Below are 20,154 nucleotides of genomic sequence, written 5' to 3'. Positions count from 1 at the left end.
CGTGGAAGGTTGTCAGTGACCAATCAATAATGGATCTATATCCATTATTATCTGTTTTGACTACCTTTCACAGCACCATATATTGATGGGCATAGACTTTCAGTGCTGAAGCACTTAGAATCTGTGTATCACTGCACCTATATCTTCGAAAAACTGGGTATTCTAGCAGGTGAACTGTAATGACAGAACTGCAGTATTAGGAGGATTGAACGGGTATACTTTAGGAGTGTGAATACTTCTTGATTTGTTCTTCTTTGATTTTAAGTTACGGGAAAGGCTTGGAATACCCTTGGGTGAGAGGCCTCCTACTTTGGTACCTGTATCCCATGTTATGATGTGCATGAACTGTGGCTGTGACTTCACCCTCACTTTGAGGCGACATCATTGCCACGCCTGTGGGAAGGTAAGAGCTGTACAAGCTCCTCAGGGAGGCTTTATTCACACCGCTAAGATGGTGGCTGCCACCGCTCTAATTTCTGCAAGTTTTTTGCAATATCAAGACCAGAATTTGACTTTCCACAGAACCTGTTAATGCACTGCTCTGTTAGGTAGTTAGGTTTCTCATGACTAGTGTGCAACTAAAATCTGTGTGGGATTCTGGTCGGCTTAGATCAGTGTAAATTTACAGTAATTATAGTTCAACCAGTAAATTTACCCTGACTGACACAGATGTAGCAAAATTATCTGCTCCACTATCCATCCTTCTCTCCTAAACAACTCAGAGGATTTGTTTTATATGTGCATACGTATCAATTAAAATTATATTTACATGCAAATCTCCTTTCTGGAGCAGATTGTATGTCGAAACTGTTCAAGAAACAAGTACCCTATGAAGTACCTCAGAGATCAAGCAGCCAAAGTCTGTGACAGCTGCTATGTGGAATTGAAGAAAAGAGGTAAAGTTCCTCCATTCTTGGCAAAATTGACAAATATACTGTCTATTTGTATAATGGAGATGCTTTTAGGACCTGCCTGCTATGTTAACCTTTGTGACAGAGGATTTCTCATTTCAACCACAATTCATGTGTATTGAGGTCCCAAAAGTCCCAGACTGTAAGGCAGCTAAAATTGTTTTAGCAAGCTAAGTTCTCTGAGGGTTTCCCTGGCCTTTTGATAAGCCAGTATAACGGCAAGAAGTGTGAGATGTAAACATTAGAGCTGATAGCTGTTCCCTGTAATTTCTAGTGAATTATCCATTAAAGGAAAACAGTGGCTTTACTGTACCTCATTCTGTCCTTATCCTTGTTGCTTTTACAACAAGGAATGCTGAGATAAAGTGCAGAGCTACTAAGAGCTTTTCTACATAGAAAGTTAATCTGGAAACAGATGGAAGCAGAAATTCCTGACAGTAGAGCTACTGCCTAACTAGAACTCTCTATATTACTATATGAGTCCATGTTCTAATTTAAATACACATTCAAATTGAAGATAAATTGGGGGGGGGAGGGATTTGTATATATAACTGTGGGAAATGGCTCTATATCCAGGTGGAGGCCAGGGACAAGTGTTGTCCCCCAAGGGTCTGTCTTGGGACTGGCGCTCTTCAACATCTTTATCAGTGTGACTGCGATAGTGTGACTGAGTGCACTCTCAGCAAGTTTACTGATGACACCATGCTGAGCGGTGCAGTAAATACAGTGGAAGGAAGGGATGCCATCCAAAGGGACCTGGCCAAGCTGTATTCTTGCATTGCCAAATTTTCTTTCAGACTGCTTTCAAGTAGCTGTAGGTTATTACCAGTACTTGAGGATGCTATGAAATCCAGCCAGCCAACCAAACTTAACAGAGTAATTTGAAGGAAAAGCTAAAATAAAAACCAGCTACAGAGGAGCTGGTTGTTTGTGTTAGTTAGCGTGTATCTCTTACCCCTTGTATGACATAGAACAATTCATCCATTTCTCCCTTCCCTTCTGAATTTTCTTTATCTTCCAGAGCGGCCACTAAGTATGAGCTTTCCTCCAACTTCATCCAGGTGTTCAAGCAGTGCCTTCTCTTCAGTCTTCCACAATATCCATTACTCATCTTTCAAGAAACAGAAAAAGATCCCGTCAGCTCTTACAGAGGTAGGACCAAGGTGGCTAAGAAAGGCAAGAAACTGCTGAGAACTACGTGCTGAGATTTCAGCAGCTATGTTTATAATTTGTTCTGCAAGCAGTGGGCTTATACCATGCTCTAGTCATCAGCATGCAATTATTTTTTTCTGTTTTTCACACTAATGTTTCAAACATAAAGTACTCTGAGCTCTGGAGACAGCACTGCTCAGATACTGCTCAGTCTTCTATCTTGTCAGAAAGGCTAGATTTGAATCTCTGGAATTTTTTTCTAATTCTCAAAATAGGTCTGTGAGAGGGGTAACCTTCCTCAGAAATATTATGACTTGATTTCATTAGAGAAATAATCAAGTTATTAACATAAGTTAATATAAAAATATTGCAAAGTCCAAAACATAACCACATCTTAAAGGTGTTCAGACAAAGGACTGTCCTCCCTTACTGGAAGCATCATTTTTTTCCCATACTACCTCACCCAACAGAAAGAGCTGGCAGGAGGGACGAGTTCACTTTCTCAGAATATAATTGTAAACTTGTTCTCAGTAACAAGGCAATTGTATGTTTTCCACGTGTTACCAAGAACAATGTTTAACATCTTCAAACAGTGGGGAAAAAAAAAGAACAGAAATAACATAAGCATGATATTACTCTATCCATGTAAACATTCATATCAGGAAGGAAAAGGCCTCTGCTGTCATAAATCCCAATTTCTCCCACTCTCCTTCAGGTGACAGCCTCAGGAGAGGGAGCTACCATCAGTGGTTACCTCACCAGATGTAAGAGAGGCAAAAGACACTGGAAGAAACGCTGGTTTGTTATCAAAGGCAAAGTCCTCTATACCTACGTCGCAAATGAGGTACTGTGCAATCTAACTTAAAATATTTTCCTGACTGAATTTTATCATTTATGCTCTGCAGTCAACAGAAGTAAATGTGAAAGGTGTAAGTGGCGGTTCTCACAGCCAGCTGCCTCTGAGATCTGGTTCTAATGGACTGGGCCCCTAAGCAGTTACTTTTAGCTGAAGGGCTCAGCCACATCCCTAGGTGGATCTCAGCAACCTTTTTACAAACTCCCCTTCATTATTTGATTTTATTTTTTTTGCTGTTCATGTTGATATATATTGTCAGCCTGAGCCTAGGTATTTACATACAAAGACTTCAAGGCAATTGCCAGATTTTTTTTTTTGTAGATGTAGGGTGCTATAATCTATTTCTGCTGGAGGGAAGAGTCTTGTATGTGTAAATAAGATATACTTATCCTACTAGTATCAACAGGAAAAGATAGGATAGTCTGTGGAGATGAGAATACTGCTTTCTGTATTGACCTGTAAATTCCTCTTCGTAGCTGAGGAGGCTGGCTTTGCAGCAGACTTCTAATGTATTTTTTTCTCATCCCGGTCCCTTTTCTCAATTTTATTTCTTCTCCAATTGAGTAGCTGCAGTGCCAGTAAGCTTGAAGGAAATACAGTACAAGGTGTGGTTGTAAATGACAGATTTTGTAAGCAGAAGCATAAAAAATGATTTTGCTGGATACAGAATGCTAGAACTGTAGTAACAGCAATATTTAATATTTTAAGTCTTCAGAACACTTTGAAAATATCAATCACTTAAATTCAGCAGTGTGAGGAATGAAGCATCATTAATTAGCCCTCTGAAAAAGATGAGGAGATTGAGACACAGAAGTGTTCATGGTCTGGCCATCATTGAAAACTCAACAGCTTTCTTCAGTAGTGTGATGTATAGTTTGTTACCTCCTTAGTTTTTCTACCTGATTTGTTTCCTCTTAGGCTACATAATCTTGAACTTGACTTTTTTCCAAGGTCCTGCAGCCTCTCAGCAATTCCAACTGTTAGCATCCAGTTTTGTGTTCAGTACACTTATCTGCCCTAATCTTAGAAGCGATCACTTTTTGTTTGGTGATAGGGAAAGAGCGACGGATGGCAAGTTACACTTCTTACTCCCAGCTTACAACTGAGCTTCTAAGAGCAGAAGCAAAAGCAACATACAAATATAAAAACATTACAGTGACCACAGTTGCAGCTTTCAGTGAAGCTAAAACTCAGTTTGATTATTACTTATTGTTTCTTTAACTTATATAAAGCAGATTTTGGCAAAACAAAAACTGCAGCTGTATACTGGGGGAAAGTTAATGCTGAATTGTGTAACCAGTTCCAAGATTTTGAAGCAGTGTTGTTCAAAGTGAGCATGCTATCTGATGTACAGATTTTTAAAACAAAGTTGCTAGTGCTATAAAAGGAAATTATAAGGTACAAAGCAGACTACTACTTGCATTCAGCAAACAAAAATAGCTTGAAGTAACACACCCGAGACGGAGCCCCATTTCAAGCTTTCACGAGTGCTGCTGCACTTTCCCACACTGCCAGTAAGCTCATTGGTTGCTTCCTGGACCATGATGTCACAGTAGTCATTAAAGTAATGGGTAATTTGACCTTTTGAATGGCCATGAGTAACTGGATTTTTAGAGGTGCTGCTAAGGTTGAAGACTATATGAACATGTGCAGTACGCTGGCACTGCTCCTGTTTAAGAGTCACCAGTTCAGCAGAAGATTCATTTTACTACTTTTGCAGCACAGACAGTGTTTGCATATGATTGTTTTTCAGAAAGAGCCCTTAAACTGAAATGGGCTTCTCTCTAATTTTTGGTTCGCTTCTTCTCACTTTCAGGACAAAGTCGCCACAGAAAGTTTGCCTTTGTTGGGTTTCACTGTTGCCCCAGAAAAAGAGGAAGGATGCGTGGGTACAGTTTTCCATCTCTATCACAAGCAAACTCTGTTTTATAGCTTCCGAGCAGATGATAACTGTTCAGCACAGAGGTAAGGGAATAGACGTCCGTGCTAGTGAGCATATAGGTCCAAAAGCTTATGTAAGATTTTTCCTCTCCTTTGCTTCAGATTCCTACCCTAACAGAGGAGAACAAATGGCTTTCAGAGTGTTGGCTAAGCCCAATTGCATGCAACTGCCCTCAGTGATGGAAAGTCTACCTTTTTTCACCCCTCTGTTTAGGTAGAAAGAAGGCTGAGCCTCAAGAATCATAGTCTTCCAGTCAAATATGATTTTTGTATGGGAGCTTCCCCAATTTGTATTCTATTTATCCACTTCTTAGTTTGGTCATCAACAAATAATTGTTCGGATTTTGCATTTATTGCTACTCTACTACTTCTACATAATAAAATAATCATGAAACTTGTAATAAAAATGCTAGTGCCTTAAGGCACATGGGAAGAAAATTTGTATTTATGGGAGGTTTTGTTTCTTTTAAACATAATTTGGTCATTTCATATTTCATATTCTAATTACAAAACTACAGCTACAGTCCTCTTCAGGCTTTATGTTCTTAAAATACGCATTTTTGAAAGAAATAATTTTACATGTACCACCCTTTCTTTCCTGCCCTTTTTAGGTGGGTTGAAGCCATGGAAGAAGCATCCATATTATAGCAACTATCACTCAAGAGACTTAGAACACTAATTTTCAGATTTCTATACAGTCCAAGCAATCTTCTTATGTCTTACAAAACTGAACGGTGTATTTCAGGCAAACTGGCTACAAACACTGGATATGAACTATTTCCAGATTGCTGTCTGCTTCCTTCCTCCTCTTCCTCTTACTTCCCTCCCACCCCCAAAAAAAACCTTTAAAATAGGGAATGTTTGTGGTTACCCTCTATGCCTGTCCAAGCTCAGCCTGTGCTGTAAGCTTCTCCTATGATCCCATGGTAAGCTAAATTTAACATTAAGGAAAGAAAAAGCCATGGAAGTATAGCCTACAGTAAGCAGCAGGGTCGCTTCTACTTACTGTAGAGCACTGTCATATTTCACTGGGTTGGTTTTGGAGTCTACCATGGAATTTGAAACAATGTAGTAAACAACAAATACTCATTTGAAGCACTTTATTATTTTCATTCAACTACAGTTTAATCTTTTCATATTTCCATGGAGTTTGGTGGACTGATTTATTATTCATCCATTAACAAATGCCAGCATGAAATTATGCCATGCACATGCTGAATTGTTTCTGCAGAAAAGGAATGAACAAAAATGCTCCATTTACCCAGTCTACCACCATTGCACTAGCTGTGATCCAGGATAATTACCTACTATCCATCTATAATTCGACACAAATCACTGTATAACTTATTTTAAACTGTTTACTTTCACATCGCCACAGTATTTTGAAATGCACTATAGTTGCTCTGCAGTCCAGACGTTGATGTCACCCTGAATACCGTGTCAGATTCAAACCCAAAGGATATTTTAATTTATTATAAACCCACAGACAACTTTTATTTAACACTAATCTACCTATCAGTGTTAAGATTTGTATCATTTATTTAAATATTCTATCTTTATTATCAGTCCTCCTGATGTTTCTGCTGTTGTTATGAAAAATGTCATCGAAACTTTAATTCATATTCATTTTTAAAGTGAATCATTTGCAATATGCTGGTAGGGTGAAATGCACTTGTCTGAATCCTCTGATAAAAGTGCTTTGGAACTCCTCTGGCTAAGTGAATCTTACTACACCGCCAGGGCTGGAGTTCCAGCAGCCCAGCGGCAGTTTGGCTTCAGATGTGTGCTGCATTTACACTAGCTGAAGATGTCCAAGTTTTGGTTTCTGTTCCTTTCTTTTTTGTTTGGTTTGTTGGCTGTTGTTGAATGAAGGTTGAGAAGTGACGTTATAATCATTGCAATAAATTGATTCTGTGTCCTGTGTTTGTCGTAAAATCTGACTGCGAACAGAATGGCAATTATGATTAAAATATATCTTTCTACAAAAATAAAATGCTCAAGAATTTTCTTACATTAAAATACATTGTGGGGCAGAGGGAGGGGAAGAAACTTTGCTACCTTCATTTTTCCTTTCTTTGATAAGCTTAATGGATACCTCAATTTTTGATTAACAAACTGGCTGGAATTTTTCCATGTTTTAAGATTTGTAATATGTTTCCAAATGATAAACATAGTTCAATTTATCACCTACACAACCAAGCTTAAAAAACAATTACAAGTCTACCACTAAATAAAAACATACTTGTATTGTTTGGGTTTTTCTTGTTTATGATACATCTGATAGCATGATAACTCTGAAATGAAACTGATAGTTTCATACACCAGATCGTCATAGGATAACAGAAATCAAGTATGTCTCATGTTACAACTTCAGCCTTGTTACTGTTAGATATAAATAGCAAAATTTCTAACCGTGGTCCCAGACAAAAAAAGTCTGCACTACAGAACAAGAGTACTTTGAAGATTAGGTGCTGACATCTTGTGACTGCTGTTTGAAGTTTCTGAAGTGTTTGAATGTTTGAAGTTGTTTGAAGAATCAGGAACTTAACACACAAAAATATTTTGTTGTAAAAAGAAATAATAATAAGATACAGTGCTATTAAGCATTGTCTGATATAATGTGGAAAAAATAAAAGGGCAAAATATAACTGCAGCTCTACGAGCTTTTCCTTTACGTTATTTTTACCTTACTAGTTACTGCTAACAAGCACACGGTATTAGCCAATTCTCTAACAAACTGAGAGCTTTGAATTAGAAGACAGTAGTTGGGATCTTGTGAAGACAGGATTCAGACAATAACGAACAAGTGTTTCAATCCACATGACATTTAAACTTGTTGAGCCAGGCTACCTGTCAACACTACTTCAGTTACAGATATAAACGGTCTTGATATATCACAAAGCAAGAAAAATAATAAGAAAATGCCCTTGTATTTTCAGTTTAATTGCATCTAATTTGAGCAAACCCAAGAACCAAAGACAAAAACTGTCTTAATTTCAAGAGCTAATCCAGTAATCACTTTTTATAGTTTTAACATTGAAATAGAGGTTTTTGGACAGTTTATGCCATTTATTTGCAAGTAGCTCAGTGCGTTTCTTGCTAACACGCACCAAGCCTCGCTCTCTCTGAAAAAAAAAATTCACAACTTTGTAAACATAAAAAAAAATCTGCAATAATGCACAACATACTAGCCAATCAGTCAATAGTTTCGATGCAAACTGGCTTAGTTTATCATTTCAGTGTGTTTTTGTTTATTTTGCTACCTATTGGAAAGCATTATGTGGATTAATGGTTTTCTGCAATCAGTATTTAGATCTATCTTACAGTACATGCCTATTTAAAATCCATCTTTTATACGGTTATTATAATCGTTTTTCCAAATCAAAGTATAAATCATACAGCAGAGTTAGAATGCTCCATCGTGACAAGATTCCACGCCATTGTAACCAAGTGCTGCTGGACAAGAAGGCCCTGGGGTCACCACCCCTCTGAGCTGATCCTGGATCACATTTAGGATGGAAGAACAACACAAAGCTACAAACACCAAACAGGCTTTTCCCATTTGCGCGCTGCTTTGGCACAAAAGAAACAAAGACCTCTCTGTTCACAGCCGCATAAAAACAGGAGAAAAAGCTATTCCCTGTGTCAGTCCTAAAACATTAATCTAACTTCACAGTTCACCTTTAGAATTTACTATAGCAAATAATCTTCGGTGTATTAAAAACAGTGTGATCCTACAGTGTGAATGACATCAAGACAACAATGTGCCTCAGGTTTTGAGAAGAAAGTTTCTAAACTTCAGGGCAGGTTTACAGTCCCGCTCATGGCAACTATAATAATATTAGACTTTTCCTGAAAGTGCTGTTGCACAAATAAATATTCTGCAAGTCTTCCCTTTCTACAGAATAGAAAACACTCAGAAACCATTAAAATCAACAACATTGTCATTCTTTGCCACGCTTTACTTTTATCATTATTACTAAGTGACAATAAGTTTCAATAGCTTTTTCCAGAGAAGTTTTGCAAATTGTCTCCAATGTACACACGCTTTGGAAAGGCATGGAGTACATTTAAAATAAACATACTCTGATTTTTTTCATCTATTTGCTTGTAATACTACACTTCTATGTTCTTTCCTCACTCCCATTTAAGCTAAAGGAAACTGGAAGGACAGTTTAAACTATCTCAAACAAATACCAAACTCATTTCAACAAGAATTCTGTTCGTATAAAAAAAATGTAATGATGAGTCAGATGGCTTCTAAATCACATTAGTGGCAGAATGCCTTAAAAGGCTAAGAAATCATAACTGTAATTATATATGTGAGGAAGAGAAGAAAACTTCCTAGCTAAGCCACCAGACTACCTGTCAAACAGACAAAGGATGCAGCGTGTACAAGTTTATTACCACAGTTAACTATGAGCCCTGGAGTCAACAGTCCAAAGCTACAGAAATGCAGGACTTCCCTGTTTAGGAATCTTCAGGCAAGACAATTTGCTACTGAGCAAGTGAATTTAAAATATATTTCACTATCAAGTAAAAACAATGTACTCTTCCCTAGAAGATAAAAACAATAACTGCAGATATTTCTAAATAAAGAATAAATTTAACTGAACACCTTACAGTCTACTGCTTCCTCATTCTATATATTCTGATGCTCAGAAAGAAAACGTGAAAATTGAAAGCTTCATTATTCTTGTTAGACTTCTCATCTCTGATTTATTCAGCATGTGACAATTTATCACAAAAGACTGCACAGATTAACTTAATCACTGAGAAGAAGTACTAGATCTCGTAAGAGAATTCTCTGACCAGAAAATTGAAATACCTTTCTACCTAACCATGAACACAGCTGGTGTAAAAAAAAAAAAAAAAAAGAAAAAAAGAAAGATGAAAACTGATTAAATTCTGATAAAAATATTTTAAAATAGCAAATAAAAGGCAAAACTAAGATTTGCTTTAAGTTTGCTGTCACTAGTCATAGAATCACCTAAGTTGGAAAAGGCCTTTAAGATCACCCAGTCCAACTGTCCACCTAACACCAACATTTCCCACTAAATCACGTCCCTCAGTACAACAACTGAACATTTCATGCTTCAAAAGGCATAAATCTCAAAGTGTAATGCACTGAACTGTCATTTTTTTTTCACTCAAGTTATCAGTTTAAAAGACAACTTGGTCATAGACTCTGTTTCACAACTCATTATTCTTGATTTACAACAAGAAAAATACCCTAAAATCTAACTTACTTTACAAATTATGGTACTATGAGGACACTGAAAAATTCATAGACATATATTCAGGAGAAGCACGGCTGTTTATGAGGGTGGACAGTGATAGGACAGGGAATGGCTTTAAACTCAGGGGAGGTTTAGGTTGGCTATTAGGAGGCAGTTTTTCCCGCAGAGGGTGGTGAGGCACTGGCACAGGCTGCCCAAGGAGGCTGTGGATGCCCCATCCCTGCAGGCATTCAAGGCCAGGCTGGATGTGGCTCTGGGCAGCCTGGGCTGCTGGTTGATGACCTGCACACAGCAGGGCGTTGGAGCTGGATGAGCACTGTGATCTTTTTCAACCCAGGCCACTCTATGATTCTATGATTCCCTTCACACTCCTGAAAAAAGTGTCTACGCTTTAAAATTGCAGTATGAAGAAAAAAATATGCAAATGCATCTTGAAAAGTCTTCTTTTGGAGGAATGCATATTGCCTTCAGGAGTTATTATCATATTTCCCATCTTCCAGTTCACTGTTTGACCACTCCTTAATTACTTAACCAGACACAAACTAAACTTACTAGAAGTACTAAAACTAAGTTAGATTACTGTGATCAGCCCAGGTGAAAGAAACGCTACAAACATGACAGAACTGGGCCACGAGTTCACGTTCAACAGCCACGGAGATGAGCCCCTCACAGCAGCGAACTCCTAACGCATCTCAGCAGAGACGGCAGACAACATCTGCAGTCACGCATTTAGAAGTGAACAACCTTCACGGCCAGCTCCACCAGGCGAGCCCTAGTCAGCGGCAACAACCAGGTAAAGTTAAATAAAAATTCAAGACTATTTAAAAGTAGCTTTAAAGCACCAAACCTGTTTGAGTTACCATCTCAGAACAACGTAACGGCACTCCGCGCGCGCCGCAGCCCTCAACTCGCTCGGAGACGAGCGCCACGCGCCACGCGCCACGCGCCGTGCCGCGCACGTGCACGGCCCGCCCGTCCCACCACCACAGAGCATGCCGCAGCACAGCTTTGCTTGTCGGAGCGTTGGCGCGAACGCTCGAAGCGGCTCAGGTAGCCCCGCCCCTCCCCGTCGCCATCCTCGGCCCCGCCCCGTGAGAGGATGGAGGGGGCCGCGGCCGGTGTGGTGCCGGGAAGAGGAAGCGCTGGAACGCTCTCGGGCGGCGGCGGCGGCAGGCGGGGTCACGAACTCTGACCTTTCACAGGGCCCTGACAAATAACACAGAACCTCCCCCCCCCCCCCCCCTTCCCACACACGCACTCCCCCCTCCCAGTAATACAGTTCTACCCCCTCTACCCCTCCGCGGACCCCGTTAAGGTCCCGCTGCCGCCGCCCCTCGTGGCGGGGTTTGGGCCGCCTCTGGGCACCGCCAACAACGCCGGCCCGCCCGGGCCCGGCTCAGGGGCACCACCGGGGCACGCTTGGCGCCAATTCCTGAGGTAAAAATCGTGTTTTGTTTTGTTTTTTTTCTTAAATGGAGACGGCCATCTGGGCCCCTTCGTCGCGGCGGGGCCGAGGGAGGGAGCACCGGGATCCCGTCGGGGAACATCTCCGCGAGCGGCGGAAGGGAGGGGTGTTGGGGTGGTGGGGGCACCAGAGCTCCGTCAGTCGCTGCGCAGCGGCAGCCGGCGGTGCCACAGGCCCGGCCCGCAGCTCCCGAAGGTGGGGGGCAAATCGCCGTAGCGCCGGGACGATCCGGTGAGGAGACGCTGTGCTGGGATGTGGGCCTCGTGAGGCCGGAGCTGGTCCGGTCTCGGTGAGAGCCGTCCGGGGGCCGCTGGGACCGCGGTCGTGGAGACGCTGAGCGCGAGTCGCGGACGGAGAGGGAAGATGGAGTCTGAGCGGGCGGAGGCGGCGGCGTGAACCCGACCCTTTTACCTTTGCCACCGGGAGGGCGGAGGGGAGGGGGCGGTGGGTACTTTGCATACGGGGCTGAGGCCGCCGCCATTTTACCGGCTGCCGTCCCAGCGACGTGCGCGGCACCCTTGGCTCGACTTAAGGGGATACCGAGGGGAGGGGGTCTAATGGCGGCGGCGGCCGCTGCCCCGCCTGGGATTTGGCTGCCTGCCATCGCGGCCATCTTGTACTCATTCGGGTCCCTCGGGTGTTTTCCCCCTCGCTCGAGGGGCGGTGCCAGCTGCGTGACAGGCGGTCCTAGCGGCTAATGGGCAGCGCGGGTAGGAGTGCCGCATCTCCGATTAGGTCATTGGCTGTGAAAGGAGGCGGGAAGGAGGAGCGCGGCCGCGGGGCGCCGTGTGGCCGGGGAAGCGCAGCGATAGGCTGCGGAAGAGCGGGGCAGCGCTGCCGATGGGCGGTGTGGAGGCTGTCCCTGTCTGGGCCGCTTTTTGAAGGTGTTGCGGCTGCACCCATTCGGGTCGCTGACTTTGTAATTTTCTGTCTTATCCGTTGTTCTAAGAGTTTTTGCTGCCTTCTTACCACCGCTCGTAGCGTAACGCGGGTTCCCGGCAGAGTCGCGCCTGCCGGCCCCTCTTTCCCGTGTTGGGCTCCGGGCGCCCGATGGGGAGATGCCGAGCTGCTGCTCGCCGGCACGCAGCGTGAAGAAGGCAGCCTCACTGAGTAGTAGGAAAAGGTTTCAGTACAGCTGAACTCAGCCTTCCTTTGTGTCGAACTTGTAGGACTGTCCCCATAAAACATTGGAGTGTGTGAATTTCTTTGAGGTTGATCTGCGACTTGGCTGAGAGAAGCGGTTTTGTCTGATGTTTTGGACGGGAGATCTATGTATAGTCGGTTGGCTGCTGTCCTCTTGAAGCAGAATTGTTTTCCTGGTGCTCTAGGTCCTTTCTTTTTTTAATGCTGTTTTTGTGTTCTGCCTTTTTTGTTGGTTGATTTGGGTATTTTTTTATTTTTCATTTATTTCTTTGTGAGGGGTATTACTAGACAGCAGATTCTACTTTTTTTGTGTTTCTCTCTCAAGAATTGCTTGAGAGTTTTTAACAAGCTTACCTGGTATGGCTGTGCGTAGTCCCTCAACTGCCAATTAATTTGCTTTGATAGCCTCCACTGTCGTTATGGGAGGGTTGAAAGTGAAAAGAATTTTGGTGGATAACAACACTCACAGCCAATTTGTTGAGAGACTTATCATAGGAAAACTTGATTGAGTCTTAAAAAGGTATTCTTAGGAACAAAATCTCATCTTCAATGCTTCCTTCATCTTAAAGCACTGAGAAAACACAAGTATGTCATGGGTTTGGTTTTTTTTTTTTAATTGACTTAAAAAAAAAAAATTCACAACAAGACAACAAAGAAAAGGAATTGCTGAATGATTTGGGGAACTTGTAGGATTAAATAAGCCTGGAGGAAATGGTAAAATGGGGCACAAGATGGTAACATTAATAACATTAAACAGAGGATGTCTCAGTTTTGGTTACAAGGTGTTACAAATAGTCTTCCACTGATACATATGCAATCATTTACACATTTACCACAGTAGGATTCAATCTTTAATGAATTCTAACTTTTAAACAACGTTAGCTTTGTAAAAGTTGAGTTTGGGGGGGGGGGGGGGAAGGGTGTTGTGCTGGAGACACGAATATTTTTTTCTATTAAGTGTCCTGCTGTTGTTAGCAGTAGGTGGTTTGTGATATTTGTTTTTCTTTTTTAACTTTATGTGAAATTGCTTTGCAAGTATCATTAGAAGGTTGTCAATGACACATCAAATATGCTGCTATTGAGGAATGCAGTTTCATTACCTACACCTGGGTTGTATGAATTCTGGCTTTGTAAGAAGAAAGTCGGTGCATGAATTTGAAACCTTAATTGCATTTATCTTTGAGGAAACACAGCCCTTATAAGAATCATTAATAAGATACAGAAAATATTTGTTCTTATTTCTTCTGTTTGCTCTTTAAACCTCGAAGAGCATAAAGTTCAAGGTACAGACACCCACATCAGAATGAAGCAGTTCTGTGGTATTTTCACATCAGACTGACAATATTGCCACATTATAATTTAGATGTATTTTCTGTTATCGAAAATATTTTCTAGATGTAGTATTCTTTTACCCATACTGTGGTAGATTACTGTAAGAATATGAGTGATGATGGTAGTTTGTTGGAATGACTCAGTAGAAGTTTACTCAAACACCGTTCTCAGTTTGCTATTTCCTTCTCCAGGGCATAATCAGGAGCAGTTTATCTGCAGAGTTTCCCATCCCTTGAGTTCAGGAGAGTACTTGCAAACCGCACTGATAATCAATGTTTAAATCAGTTCTTTCTGGTTTATAAAATTAGCATCTTATGCTTACTGCTTAAATAATAGAGTAAAAGAATTGTATGAGAAACTTCATAAAGTAGAAGAATAACTGTGCTGTGAATAGCAGAATTCAGCTTTTTGAATACTGCATTTCCTGTATGCATGTACTGCATATATACATGCATATACATCCACACATACCTGTTTTTTCAGATAGATGAAATAGTGTTGTAAATTCTTAAGTAGTATCATAGACTTGTTTAGCAGTAAGGGGGGAAAAAAAAAAAAGAAACTTTTGTGGCTGATGGAAGTTGCTGGCATCTTTTTCAAACAGGTTTTCTAATGATCTTGCTTCACCATGGCAACCAATATGGAGGTGCTGGCTCAGCAGGTAATGGAGACTCAGCAGGTGGCTGAGGTGAGTGAAGATAGCACAATGATTGGCGAATGAGCTTCTGAGAGGAAAATGACTTAAGATTGTCTTTGCTGTTTCCAATTTGTAATAAACAGAGCAGATCCTCGTAGAACAGTACCGCTTTATGTCTGGGGTCGTACAAACCAGTGCAGCTGATGATAAATGCTCTGCTTCATTCTAGTGACCACCCCATCAGGAATGCAAGTGGGAAGTTCACTGTTAACTACAGAGATGCTTATCTGTATTGTGGGTAGATTAGAAGAGTAATATTAAAAAAATATTGTGATTTGATGAATAATTTATTTCATCATGAAAGGTTTCAGCTCTTCTCTTGAGATATCATCTGAATCTCAAGTGTTTGACTTTACCTGTTGAATTTACCTGTTTTACTTATGTACTGTATTGAATTTGCAGTAGGATGGTTGATTTAAATCAAGCTTTATATTTCATAAATATGGAGATAAATATAGACATTTCATATCTCTATATATGAGATGACACTTTGAGTAGATTTTTGTGCTTGCTATTAAGTGATGCTTTTAAATTCACTGAAGCTTGGATATTCAACAGGTAGAATGTCTAAATCAACTCGTAAGCATTCAAACTGCATGTATTCATGTCCATAGAAAGGAAGTAATTTGTCTCTTTAAGTTTGTTAACTTAGTTTTAAAAGAAGACAAAAAACTTGGTTTTGTTTAAAATTATTTAGTTTAATATCCTTCAAAGTTGTTTAACTGTGTGATTTTTGTAATTGAGATTTCATAAATAATGAGGGGCAAATATGCTCAGAGACTTCTGTAGACAAGATCACTTTTCAGACATTGGTTTTGTTGGTTGTTTTTGTTGTTGTTGTTTTTTTTAACCTGTTGAACTAAGATTATACCTTGATATTAAAAAGTATGATCAATTCAAGAATAAGTGACATTAGGTAAATCTACATCATGTTTTCAGAAATCCTTTGGAAATCCTTTGCACTGTTATTTTTCTTAACAATTTTGGTTCTCTTAAAGTCCATAGTAACAATTATTATACTACAGTGTGGAAAATGGTCTATCAAGTATTCTGGAAATAACACCTAAGGCATAGTTTAAAAAGAAACCCCTGTAATTCCTTAGTGAAAACTGACAAGTGGTTGTCACTCAGATTTGCTATATCAGATATCAGTTTGGCAAGCACTTCTTTTTTTTTTAAACAAAAACTTTTCCAAAACAATTGGGAATAAAAACCTGTAATGGAAATACTGCAAACTTTAAACTGTTTTGGTAGAAATTGAGATCTTTAATCACATCTTAGACACATAAAATATGTGACATTTGTAATTCCTCGTGCAGGAAATGCACCGTGGTAACATAGTGTGATGGTTGTATCTTGCCACTGGAGAGATCGCTTCATCCCAAGAATTTATGAAGCTCTGTGATTTCTTCCTAGCCGGTGGGTAAATAGAGGGCTTCATCTCTTTACAGTGTTCAACTCCTACTTAAATTATACACCTGCTTGGTGCATAACCCCATGAAAACTTTTTTCATGGAAAAGTAGTTGCAAGCAGCATTGTCTCACTAAGAGTTAAGTGATGTTGCCTATAAATTTTGAAATTTTTTTGTATGAATGACTGGATATCTTTAGCCTGATACAGTTTATAATACAACAAAATACATTACTGGTTTTCTTGAAGTGTACTATATCCGTGCTCACCGATTACAGTGGAAAATTCAGCATAAAGCTTGGCATAAGCCTTAAATAAGAGACTTTTTGGGAATATTATAAAATTAAATGAAAGGAAAAGAGTTGTCATGTACAGAATTTTAAGTTTTGAATGTTCAGAAGCAAATTGCAAACAGGATAATTTAATATATGTTCAGCTATATCTGCAGCAGTTTTTCAGTATAGTTGTACATTGTGCGTGGCTGTATTGAGAACTACAATGCCAAGTGCCAAATCAGATTGCTGTGCAAGTAGGCTATATGTTGTTTTTCCTTCTTGAGCAACAGTTAGTCATATTTGCTTTCCATTATGCTGTGGCTACATCACAGGAGTTATTGAGAAGTCCCCATTGTTTGTATTTTTGTACTGACTGTGTTTTTAAGGGCTTCATAAAATTGTCCTTTTAATGGTTTCAGGTATTTCCACTGCTTTTGGTTTCTCTATAGCAGTGTTGCTTCTTGTGTTTTTCCAGCTGATTGTTTCTGAAGAGATTGTGTGAGAGAGTTCCATTTCTGGTGTATGCAGTTGAGTGTGCGAAAGATTGCAGAGTAGAGAGCAGCTTGGGGATTCAGAGGGAATTTTAGGAATTCTTCCTCGTTCTCAGTTAGTTTTGAAAAGCCCAAATGCTTTAGCCTTAATGCGGAAGTAATGCTGCTTTTCTTAAGTATTTATGTAGTGCCATTGCCATGCAATGTATCAATAGCCCAAGTTCAGTCTCCACATCAAATTAATTTGTGTATCATTAAAATGTATTTTGTTATGCATATGTATTTTATGCACAGTGCCTTAGTTTTTAACATACAGTTTTTAAACAGAGCTGTCATTATGAGGAGTAATAAGGGCTATTACCTCTCTTCAAAATTGGATCTAAAGTGTCCATGAAGAACCTTTAAGTCACGAAGAATTCCCAGTGTTTATATTCCCCGTTATTATACTTCAGATTCAGTTCTTGTTCCATGTAGGACGAATGTGAATTAAGTATCATAAGTCCCTTTCTTGAGAGACCAATTAAAGACTGGTGTCAAAAGGTTGTTAAGTAATAATAGTTTCTTCACTATAAATAAATATCAGGTCAACTAATTGTTATACTGTACTTGTGCTGTAAATGCAGTCCGGTAGTTACAGTAATTATTCGTGGCTACTGCTTTCAAATAGAGCTTTGTATCAAGAGCTTGATTTCAGTCAGTAGTGAGCACATTTTAGTGGTAAGGCTGAGGGTCCTTGAAATTGAAGTAAAATACCATAGCTACTTAAATAAACCCATCACGCATTTGTTGCATAAGGCTTTCTAATAGTAGTTCACTGTACTCAGGTTTATTTTCATAAAACTAGTCAAGTTTCATGGTCGCTTTTCCAAAAGTTCAAGTAACGTAACTTAAAAATTTCCCTAAATTTTTTTTTTTGTTTTTTTATCAGCCTTCATTGCTGCTTCATACAAATATTTTATCATGGAACTTAGGCAAGTGAATCACCTGGGAGTTACAAACTTGCTACATAAATTCTTATCTGTAAGAATAGTGATTTGTGTTATTTGCAAGGCCTGGACAAGTTGAGAGAGGAGTATATTCTTTTAAATACATTAAGTTAATGAACATTAAGGCCAAAGACTCTTCACAAGAGATATGGTGGACTTTCTTTCTCAATTAATTGATTTGAAAATACTTCAAGCTACAAGCAAACACTTGTCTCAGATTTCACTTTGCTGTTTCATAGTTCACAGAAAGCGTGGTAAGGGGCTTAAGAACAGAGATAGTGGGATGGGTAAGCTTGACAACATGGGAATATCTTCTAAAGATGAAATTAATTTTACCATTAGACTCCTTCAGCAGCTGGCAAAACAGCAGGAACACATCGATTCTGCTTCCTTGGTTACAGGCAGTGATAGTGCACTTGACCTTCAGAGGAGAAGGGTCACAGAGAATCTGTTTTATAACAATTCTGGTTGCTTTCAATGATTGGTATCCTTATGAATGGACACTGGATGCAAATATCTTTGATCTGACTAGAAGTGAGTTCAACATTTTTTTTTCAGATTGATTTGGCCTCAGAGACTTGCTGAGGAAAAATGTAAATAAGACTGCAGGAAGGATTTGACTCTGTAAGTACTGGAGTCAGTACAGCATGCAGCTAGGGAGCTCCAAAAAGCAAACAATGTTACATACATTAGAACATATTATTTTTCCCATTTCTTAAAGTAGGTGTATTTGATCTGTCTTCTGTAGGGGAATTAGGAGGTCTTGAGATGATTTTTTTATTTTTTTTATTTTTTTACATGACATTCATAATTTTCTAACTATCTCTAAGTCAGGATATTAGTGTGTTCGGGGGTTTGTTTGTTTGTTTGAAGGACTGTGAAGTAAGTCTGTGTAAAATGTGATTCACTGAAGTTTTGTGATATAAGGCTGATTTATTTCTTTCATCTTCTCTGGAAAGCTTCCTGTCTTAAAGAAATTGGGGTGCATTTAATTTTTTTAAATATAATTCAGAATTACAAAAATGTACCGTCACTGACTTTAAGTAGGTCTTTGTATGTACAGCTTCCGTAGTGATTGTTTAAGCATTATACAGGTTTTTCATGGTGTGATGTTTGTTTTGAACAGTATGCTAATGTAGGAATATAGTAAATGTAATCCTGAAAATGAGCCTAACGTCATGCTCAACTGTGATCTTCCTGAAATGAGTATTTACAAGAAATTTGCTTTCAGAATATTTTCATCCGATTTGTGCTATCTTCAATTAGAATCCCAATTTTTTTCTATAGCATTTATGTAAGCTGTCTGAAGTCAGCCTGGTAAATCTCTAAAAGTATAGAGAATGGTGCATATGCTTGGACTGCTGTTTCTTTCTTCATTTTCTACTTAAGAAGTCAAACTTGTTACAGTTGATGAGTATAATAATAAATCATCAGAATTATATCTGTTCTTATTCATTGTAGGTGTATGAAAACATTCAAGGTAGAAATTCAGCTGACATAATATTACAGAAAGTTGTTTTGTTTTTTCTTTCCTCTCTTGTAAACTGTTCCATTTTTTTGATTTGACTTTCTATCCTGGTTCTTACTTTGCTGTCAACCAATGGCAGTCTGGAAAATAAACATGATATTTTCAGTAGCCATTGAATTTAAACAAGGAAGCTGATGTTCATTTGTGTCCACTGGGAGTCTCTTGATAGGTGTTTTTCTGTTTCTTGTTTTCTTGCCTAGGTATTTCTCTCTACTGCTGGATAATCTAATATCATCTAATAATGAGAGTATACTACACGTGTGTCTACCTGTTTGTTTGCCTCATTTGTCATTCAACTTCTGTGCCCTTTGTTTTAAATACAGCTTTAGATTTTACTTCTACAATATATGGGACTACGTAGGATATGGGCAATAGGAGAGTAAAACAGTATGGCTTCATGAAAAGTGCTGTGTATTTTAAGACTTATTTTTTTCTCCCAAGGAGACCGTGCAGTAAATTTTCCTTTCTATCCAAACTGTTTTTTCTTTCCTTCACAAATTAAGTTTTTTGTATATTAAACAGGAGGTAATTAAATCGACACTAACCTGTTGTTCACCTATACAAGTTCAGATGAGTAAATCATTCAGAAGTTATTTGAAATAAGATGTAATAAAAACAACTTGAGTTTCCTAGGTTTGGTCACCTGTCTCTGCAGATATTGGGCTATTTTGGTACTCTAATTCCGATGTAGAATGCTATAACCAGTCATATCGCTGTCTACAGCCA

The 20,154-nt window shown here is 39.3% G+C and overlaps 2 protein-coding genes across 11 annotated transcripts in view; both read left to right on the top strand.

Moving 5' to 3' along the window:
• The window catches only part of FGD5 (FYVE, RhoGEF and PH domain containing 5), a 103,447-nt gene extending 96,666 nt beyond the window's left edge, over positions 1–6,781 (top strand). For all 3 annotated transcript variants that reach the window (XM_048957438.1, XM_048957436.1, XM_048957435.1), the window contains exons 16-21: positions 266–403; positions 794–896; positions 1,933–2,063; positions 2,779–2,907; positions 4,736–4,884; positions 5,472–6,781. In XM_048957438.1, coding sequence (XP_048813395.1) covers positions 266–403; positions 794–896; positions 1,933–2,063; positions 2,779–2,907; positions 4,736–4,884; positions 5,472–5,508 — 687 coding nt within the window. In that variant the 3' untranslated portion in view covers positions 5,509–6,781. The remainder of the gene's footprint in view (positions 1–265; positions 404–793; positions 897–1,932; positions 2,064–2,778; positions 2,908–4,735; positions 4,885–5,471) is intronic.
• Positions 6,782–6,894: 113 nt separating this feature from the next.
• The window catches only part of NR2C2 (nuclear receptor subfamily 2 group C member 2), a 41,913-nt gene continuing 28,653 nt past the window's right edge, over positions 6,895–20,154 (top strand). For 3 of the 8 annotated variants that reach the window (XR_007379302.1, XM_048957462.1, XM_048957455.1), the window contains exons 1-2: positions 6,895–11,537; positions 14,645–14,728. Coding sequence is in view for 5 of the 8 variants with exons in the window: in XM_048957462.1 (XP_048813419.1) it covers positions 14,669–14,728 (60 nt within the window). In the remaining 3 variants the exon portion in view is untranslated. Of the gene's footprint in view, positions 11,538–11,683; positions 11,855–12,083; positions 13,294–14,644; positions 14,729–16,056; positions 16,157–20,154 lie in introns of those variants that run through there. The other 5 variants (XM_048957460.1, XM_048957458.1, XM_048957457.1 and 2 more) reach the window with 5 other exon arrangements.

Source organism: Lagopus muta, chromosome 11 (assembly GCF_023343835.1).
Source record: "Lagopus muta isolate bLagMut1 chromosome 11, bLagMut1 primary, whole genome shotgun sequence".
Classification (NCBI taxonomy): domain Eukaryota; kingdom Metazoa; phylum Chordata; class Aves; order Galliformes; family Phasianidae; genus Lagopus; species Lagopus muta.
This window is presented reverse-complemented; position numbering and strand designations above follow the sequence as displayed.